General features: G+C 34.2%; 1 protein-coding gene across 1 annotated transcript in view; it reads right to left on the bottom strand.

Annotated features, from left to right (window-relative positions):
- The window catches only part of LOC119838178 (fatty acyl-CoA reductase 1-like), a 14,452-nt gene extending 8,223 nt beyond the window's left edge, over nucleotides 1-6,229 (bottom strand). The window contains exons 1-5 of the mRNA XM_038364021.1: nucleotides 6,078-6,229; nucleotides 3,817-3,913; nucleotides 2,797-2,927; nucleotides 1,004-1,091; nucleotides 106-178 (exon numbers count right to left, since the gene is read on the bottom strand). Of these exons, the coding sequence (XP_038219949.1) occupies nucleotides 106-178; nucleotides 1,004-1,091; nucleotides 2,797-2,927; nucleotides 3,817-3,907 (383 nt within the window). The 5' untranslated portion in view covers nucleotides 3,908-3,913; nucleotides 6,078-6,229. The remainder of the gene's footprint in view (nucleotides 1-105; nucleotides 179-1,003; nucleotides 1,092-2,796; nucleotides 2,928-3,816; nucleotides 3,914-6,077) is intronic.
- Nucleotides 6,230-9,282: the final 3,053 nt, after the last annotated feature.

Consider the following 9,282-nt stretch of genomic DNA (forward strand, 5'->3'; position numbering starts at 1 on the left):
TTTTTCAAAATCGGTCAAGCCGTTTCGGAGGAGTATGGCAACGAAAACTGTGACACGAGAATTTTATATATTAGATATAGTAATTTATCAAAACCAATAGCTCACCGCACACTAGCAGCCACGTGGAACAGTATATGTGCTCTGTTAACAATCAACGCTCTATCCTCTTCTGACATACCTGAAAATATAAGGACAGATAGAGTTATTTAATAAATTTGTTTAATGTATTTTAATGCTTGTATCTCTACTTTGGTTAAGGAAACGGTGAAGGAAAACATCGTGAGGAAACCGGCATGTCCAAGAATCAAAAAAGTACGACGACATGCGACATCTGCCAACCCGCACTTGGCTAGCGTGGTGGATTATGGCCTAAACCCTCATAGGAGGCCTGTGTCCCAGCAGTGGGAACATGTATGGGATGATGATGATCTCTGCTTTGGAAAGAAATAACCTGATCTGTGGTGATTCGTACTGAAAAACAATAGTATAGTAATATTAAATTAATGTTTAAATAAATCTCAATGGCATTACCATATTAAACACTCTCGTATTTATAATATAAACTAGCTTATGACCGCGACTTCGCGCGTTAATTCGGAGAAGTTTAATACTTATTATCATACATATAAACCTTCCTCTAGAATCACTCTATCTATTAAAGAAACCCCATCAAAATCCGTTGTGTAGATTTCAAGATTTAAACATACATAGGGACATAGGGACATAGGGACAGAGAAAGCGACTTTATTTTATACTAGCTGCGCCCCGCGGTTTCACCCGCATAAGTCCATATCCCGTAGGAATATCGGGATAAAAAGTTACTTATATGTTATTATAGTTATCCAGCTGTCTACGTACCAAATTTCATTGCAATCGGTTCAGTAGTTTTTGCGTGAAAGAGCAACAAACACACACACATCCTTACAAACATTCGCATTTATAATATTAGTAGGACTCTGTAGTGATAAGGAAGATATTTAAAAGATGAATATTTAAGACTTACCCAGGCCTATTTGACTGCAATCGCCGGCAATGAAGAAAACCTTCGATTCAAACACGCCCGGCTTATCCTTTTTTAATCGAGAGAAACACTGAAATGTATGGGAAAATGTTAATTTATTTGCAACAAGGGAGTTATAAGTGGTGCTGGCAGAATATCAGCGTCAGGGTCCCACTGACTCTGACATTTATGCTGAGACAAGACCAAGAACCCTTTTTAAGAACACAGTGCACATTTGTCTCCGTCCTGTTTTTTCCTCTGTATGTTAATTTTTCTTTGTTTAATCGTCTTATTTTGTAATTGTCATGTATTTAATGTGTTCTTTTAATAAACTTTCTATCTATCTATCTAATATGGTTTGTTATGGCTGTATGAGTTAGACACGATGAAATATGGGTAAAAATGCTTATAGAAAGCTCATAAGCATTTTTGTATGTCGTGTCAAAATTTGAATTTATCAATGCCTAAATTATTTAGTAGCATTGGCGTATGATGTTTTAATAAACTAATTAGATATGTTTAATTTTTAGTTTTATAGCATTGAAATGCTTTATAAATGAGAAATTTGGAAGGAATAGAAAAATTCTAATTAGATATGTCCAGAACAGGTCATGGCATTTTTTTCATTGCCACAACGCGACGTGGTCGAATAGCAATTAATCTCCTTAGTTGCTATTATATGCATTGTTATATTGTGGTCATTCTATGATTTTGTACGCGTCGTGGGCGTTTTACATTAGAGCCATAACACAAATAATAATAATAATACGGGCTCGTTTTCCGCAACTCGACGTCAAGCGCCTATTTTGCGTGAAAGAAAAGGAGGGGGGTTGCCAGTCAAAGCTGGAACCATCCCAGCTCCTCCATAAAGCTAAGCAGCTAGAGTCATAACACATATTTTGCATTGTAGTTTTTACTACCACGATGCGTTGTTAGCAAATTTTTCAATGAGCGATATCGGTTTTTAAGCGTAGCACATATACATATACTATCGGTCCGCCCGGCTTCGTCCGTGTTACATATATAGCCTATAGCCTTCCTCAATGGGCTATCTAACACTGAAAGAATTTTTCATATCGCCCCAGTAGTTCCTGAGATTAGTGCGTTCAAACAAACAAACTCTTCAGCTTCATAATAAATAGATTAAATTCAATACAGTACGTTTAAAGTCAGCTAAAAACCTCGTAACATTATGTCACGAATGTTAGAAAGAAATACAGACCGTGGGAACAAGACCACACCGTTATAAACCGATCAATTTCTTTATTAATTACGTCATCACCGTAATATTCTCAGTACAGTCAAATGGATGATTGCTTTATATAAGCGAATTATGTACGTGTTGAAAACACGTTTCTATCACTTGTACGCTTCGGCACGAATCCTTTTCCTTACCTTTCCCAGTCCTTTCATCCATGCATTTACGTAAGCCAATGTATGAAGACTTATTAGAGTATATTCATTACCATCCGAATCGGTGTTGCGGTTTAGACTTGAACACGAGACAAACAAACAAACAGCTATTCGTATTGATAATATTATAACTCGTCCTGGCTTCGCCTGGATATCAAGATTCCTGTCTGATCCCAAGGGAGCATTTAATCGGGATGAAAAGTAGCCTATCGCCCAAGTCAGCTTATACCCTGTCTGTATACCAAATTTGATCAATATCCGTTCAGTAGTTTCAGCTTGATTGACGGGCAAACATCCATACAAACAAACTTTCACATTTATAATATTAGTGTGATAAAAAAGTCAAGAGAAATATTAAAAAAAACCGTTAAAAAATTACGTACTTCTGAAGCGTAAAGCTCCTTTAGACGATCCTCCGGCTTTACTCCCTTTTTGCCTCTTAACAAAAGATAGATCCTATCCAAATTGGTACAGGAATACAGTAGCTTCTCAACCAGGACTTTACCCATAAAACCTGAAATGTCAATTAAATATGAAGGACACATAAACGCAGCGAGTTTTTCATATGTAAAGTTATATGAGGGTTTAAGCATGTACAAATAAAATAAAAATGAATAAAAAGTATACATAAAATAAATAAAAAAAATTAAAATTAAAAAATTTCAAGTGCCTAGTCTAAATATATATGACTGACGGTGATGTATGAACGCACAGCCCAAACCACTGGACAGATCGGGCTGAAATTTGGCATGCAGGTAGGTGTTGTGACGTAGCCATCCGCTAAAAACGGATTTTGACAAATTCTATCCCCAAGGGGATAAAATAGGGGATGAAAGTTTGTCCCATGAAAATTTATTAAGACCTGCATGGTCTTAATTAATGGCGAAGCTGCGGACAAAAGCTGGTTATAATAGTTATATTAATATAGTTATCAATGATACGTGTTTAACCATTGTTTTCAAAAACACAAAGATTGACGCTTCTCTAATCCACTATGTTTTCATTTTATGGTTTTGCAACTCGATAATGTCGTGGCCACGCTTGGCCCGATTTTAGAAATGACCTATTTTCTAAAACAATTATATCTTCTTTACTTTTTGGGGAATTTACTTAAACAATATAACCGTGAAGCGCAGCAAGTTATTATATTCCCATATTAATAACTTGCTGCGCTTCACGGCTCCACACGCGTATGTCCGTATCCCGTAGGAATTAGGATAAAAAGTTGCCTATATTATGTTATTCCAGTTGTTCAGTTATATACGTACCAAATTTCATTGCAATCGGTTCAGTAGTTTTCGCGTGAAAGAGCAACAAACTCACACACATCCTTACAAACTTTCACACTTATAATATTAAGTAGGATTTATAATCTTCCTATTGTATTTAAGTTTCATAAATACCTGAGCCTCCAGTGATAAATATCGTTTTTCCTTTATAATATTCTTTGATATTTGGGAAATCACTGGTATCAAGGTCTTCTAGGAACCCCATCGCTTACTGAAAATGAAAACGAATATTAAAACTTAATTTGTATGTATGTATGTATGAAGTCAGTATTTGTGATGTTTAATTTGTCTTTTACATTATTCAAAGCTATAAACAATACAGATTTCAATCCCATGTTTGCGTACATTACCTATCCCACCAGGTTGTCTGGCAGAGATTGCTGTTTAGCAATAAGGCGACCTGTATAAACGATTCTTTCTTTATTCACCGTTGTTTACTATTGCTCACTAAATCATTAATTTATTGTCGTTATTATGAACAGCAAAGTAAAATCTGATTAGACCCGTGTATACTAACTTAAATAATTAACAATTCGATTAATTCATAAATATGAATAATCAGGTAAATTATATTCGTATTTCTATTTAATTATCCTTGATTCCTAATATTTTTGAATTTTCATTCATTACAAACCTTTTTTGACACAGAAAATAAAACATTCAGTACCATTTTACCTAGTAATATTAGGTTATCTGTGGTTCTTTGAAAGTTCGCGCGTAAATGCTTTTTAACGATCTGTATTTATTCATGTAGATTCGAATGTTGCTTTATTATTGTTGTTTTTTTAATCAAGGTTTCAATTATTTACTGTTTTCCTTCCCTGTATTTCAAGTAATGAAAATATAGTTTTATAAGATAAAGGAAAATAAATCGTCTTGTTTATGAAGAAAATAATATTGGTTATGTACGCTATTTATGAGTAATACCTAATAATACCTAAGTAATACCTAGTAATACCTAAGTGTTTATATAAAAATGCAATCGTCATACTTTAGCCTATAATTTGTAACCATCTGCAATATCGAATAATCGATAAAAATATCGAATTACGTGTATGTAGGTAATTAATAATACCAAGCCTAATTAGAATATGTTTAGGGCATAGATTGTATAAGCGATTGGATAGAGAAAATGCGTATTTTCATTTATTAATTTTCGTGGTATTTGTGTTCTTCTTACATTTATTTTTCTTTTTAATTGTTTTTATTTTATATAAGTACTAGCTGCGCGCCCCGGTTTCACCCACGTAAGTCCGTATCCCGTAAGAATATTGGGATAAAAAGTTTCCTATATGTTATTCCAGTTGTCCAGCTGTCTACGTACCAAATTTCATTGCAATCGATTCAGTAGTTTTAGCGTGAAAGAGCAACAAACACACACACATCCTTAAAACTTTCACATTTATAATATTAGTAGGATGTATGCGAAATATGCTTTTATATGAGTGTACTGTGAATTTGTTATTTGTATTATATTATATTTTTTATTACATTAATTTATGTTTCGTTTTTTCTTCTTTTTATATACTCGCTGCCACTAACAGGGGGTCAATGTGGTATCCACTGAAAATTTGTGGAGATTCTAAGTGCTTTGATGTACTTATACCCTAATTTCATTTTTTTATGTCACCGTCGGCAATGGAGCTATTGGGACGCCTGATGGTAAGCTCTACAAATGGATTGCCGACTTTAAATTGGTAAGGGATTAAGAAAGGATTGGCGAGAGGAATAAAGGAAAGGACTGTGAAGGGTAAGGAAAAGGATATGGAGATATCATTCTATTTATATTGGTTATCATTTATATTAGTTTTAAGTTAGTTGTTTTCTTGTTACAAAATCTTTGATTTATATTTATTCTAAATTAGTATAGGAATTGTATGTTTAGTATTTTCTTTTATTGAATTTTTTAAATGAACCAGTAGTTCCTGAGATAAGCGCGTACAACCAAACAAACAAACTCTTCAGCTTATAATATTAGTATACATTGAAACCACTATTTAATGTTTTCTACGTAATTGCTGTATTTATTTCTAGAAATTATATAAATAGTCATTGAAAGGTAGTCAGGGTCACACAGATTTCTCATGAAATTATTTAAATTGTGTAATATTAATACAATAACTCAACAACAATCTATTAATGTAATTAAAATTATAATAGCCCACAAAAACAGGTACTTTATTTTTTAGAAAAAATTTAACCTTCAAATAGAAAAGAATCATCAAAATCGGTTCACCCAATCTAGGTACGGAGAGACAAATCTAAAAAAAATATACCATGCAACTTTGTTTGAAGTCGGTTGAAAATCATATGACCTCGAACCCAATGTATTCCTTAATCACTCTAAAAAACATCGAATAATATATATTACTCACGGTTTAGCTATCCAACGCACACTTCAAAAACACAAGTATCTATTATATTTTTTTATTTAAAAAAAATAATAAAAAAATATATTGTAATGACTATGCGTTTATTCGCTTACAGTCCACGAGTGACTACACAAGCGAAGGTAACAAGCAATGGACGCTAAGGCTAGTCCACAATGAAAATATTACGTTTAATACACGAGTGTTTCCCCGCGATTTTACCTGCGGGAGAATTAATAATGATAGTCCTCTATTCCAAAACTAATATTCATATAGAATATTATAATAATTAAGTTAAAAAGCTAAAAAACACGCTTTAATGACAGAATTGTCAATGTTATTGTCTCTTGTACAGGATATACGAAAGGATATTTATTTAATCCTGGCAATTTTAATCAAGATAAAAAGAAAAACTCATGAAATTATTGTACTGTCATCGATCCTTGATAAGTGTACAAAGTTTGAATTAAATCTGTCCACTTGAAGTGGGTCAAAATCGAGTCAAAAAGAGATGGTTACATATAAACATACAGCTGAAGATATAAGTGTGTTTATTAAGTAATTTCAAATTAAACATTATTACACAATATTTTAATACTTGCATTATTATTTGTGCTCAAAATCAGGTTTTCATTACCTCGTATTTATTAGTTGACATTGACAAAATTGTTTTGACATTTAAAACGTCAGCGATTTACCATGATGCCTTAACGCAGGAATAATTCCAGAGTGCGAAGGTGATGGCGCTAGGTGATCTATTATATATCTCTGTCTTCTCACACGGGAATTACTCTTGCTTTAAACCGTTTTAGTAAACCTAAACTGTAGAAATTTTGCAATAATTGAGAGAGAACCAATAAAGTTAAATGTGATTAAAATAAACAATTAAATAAATAACTATTTAAGAATAATTACGGTGTAAGTCTTTTGCAATTTCCAATTTTTCAAAATATATGACATTTTCAAGTTACTATGTTTCTATACAAATTATTTCAAAGCAGCTTTTAGAAAGAGCCATCTATACATTTAACCAGGGAAAAAAATTGCGAATGTGTCAATAAATGAGTTGTCATGGGATATATCTTTAAAATTAAACGTACGTAAGTAGATTTCTTTCCATAATAAACAATACAGAGAGATATGCGCCGTTAAAGCGTAAATAATGTCTCTTCCTCGACATTACACGAAGTACCAACACAAATTTTGCAGTCAAAAGCTAGCTGCGGAAAGCTAGAAATGTAATTATTACTGAACCCAGAACATTCAACCTAAAACCATTAATCCAGTTAAATCTTCAATTGATTTGTATATTTCACCAATTACTTATTCATAGCGAACTCTATGAATAAATAATTTCATAATTATGTACATAGATTATTCCAGATACGTCATGTATTGTTATGTAGTTTTACTAATCATGCGGGATCGTTTCCGCAACTAGACGTCAGGAGGCCATTTTCCGTGAAAAGAAGGGGTGACGAGTTAAATCTGGAAACATCCCAGCTCCTCTATGAAGCTGGTCAGGGCTGCGGATAACCTCAGGGAGGGACTGAGGCGGATAATTGAAATGCCTTGTCCAATTCTCTGCAATCGCCGTGCATTTAATGATGACGCCGTTGCTGCGAGTGGGATGTCATCATCATCAACCCATACACGTTCCCACTGCTGGGACACAGGCCTCCTATGAGGGTTCAGGCCATAATCCACCACGCTGGCCAAGTGCGGGTTGGTAGATGTCACATGTCGTCGAACTTTTGATTCTTGGACATGCCGGTTTCCTCACGATGTTTTTTCCTTCACCGTTTTAAGCAGTGGTGATGTTGTCCACATGTGCAGATAAATTGAAAAATCAATTTATTTCCTGCACGCTCGCCCGGTCTCGAACCCCGACTTATCGATTTTTGAAGTCCGAGGTTCTCACCATTATGCCACCACTGCTTTTTACTGTCACAGCGCGCTGTCTCTGTGTTGCAGTCTTCGGAAATTGAGAATCCAGCTTAGCAGTGCTTATCTGGCCTACTTCCATTCAAATCTGCTTGTATATTCTATTTTTTGTACAATTGTAACCCATTAATATTATGGTTCCTTATCCTTTTCCTTGCATTTCCTTATACACCCCTTTCCCACGGTTAATCCTCTCCTTAACCCTTAAACCTTAAAAGCGGGAATCGTTTACAGGGGCTCTAGTTTTGATAATGTACTAGACATTATCAACTATTGTTAATAAAAAATCATTCAAACAACATCGAATCAACAAACAATTTTATCGGTTAACAAATTCGTATGAATTACTGTCTTTGTAATATAATATGGGCGTTGGTGATCGATTACCATCAGAAATACCATCAGCTCAGTTGCCTACTATAACATGCTTTTCTCTCTTTAAACACGTCACATTTTATAAACTAGCTTTTGCCCGCAGTTCGCCCGTGCGGTCTTAATAAATTTTCATGGTAGAAACTTTCATCCCTTGCTCTATCATTGGAGGTAGAATTTATCAAAATCCTTTCTTACCAGATGCCTGTGTCATGACATCTATCTGCATACAAAATTTCAGCCCGATCCGTCCAGTGGTTTGGGCTGTGCGTTGATAGATCACTATTTTTTTTTTTTTTCGTTTTTTTTTTATAAAAAGAAAGCGGACAAACGAACAAGTGGTGCGCCCATTATCGAGCGATCACCACTGCCCATGACCCTCACAAGAGTCCCTGTGAAGGTGTTGCCGGCCTTAAATGTCAGTTATCTTTGAGTTAGATATATTTAGAAGAATTACATTTTCTACGACGCCCCACAATTTTAAAAGGTTCAAAAATAGACCTTGTCCAAGACCAAGTCATTAAACCAAACATGAAGGAATTGAAATTAATCAATGGAAGTAAAATAATACAATATAAGTCATTATGAAACGGCCCTTACTACGCAGTCAAAGGTGCAGCATCAACCTTTCTCAAAAACCTTTAAAAACTGCATTATAAGGTTAAATCGTCAATGCTACTTGCGTTGACGGAATTCAACTTTGTCGTATAGTATACAAATAAATGGTATTTTTCAACCGACTTTAAAAAGTGAGGTTCTTAATTCTGTTGTATTTTTTGTGTTTATTACAGAACTTTGGACTGGGTGAACCGATTGTAATGATTCTTTTTAACACGCTTTTATTAGCTTCACTTGTATGTTTGTATGTATGTAACTCACACCCGTTTTTCTCCCA

Source organism: Zerene cesonia, unplaced genomic scaffold (assembly GCF_012273895.1).
Source record: "Zerene cesonia ecotype Mississippi unplaced genomic scaffold, Zerene_cesonia_1.1 Zces_u001, whole genome shotgun sequence".
NCBI lineage: Eukaryota > Metazoa > Arthropoda > Insecta > Lepidoptera > Pieridae > Zerene > Zerene cesonia.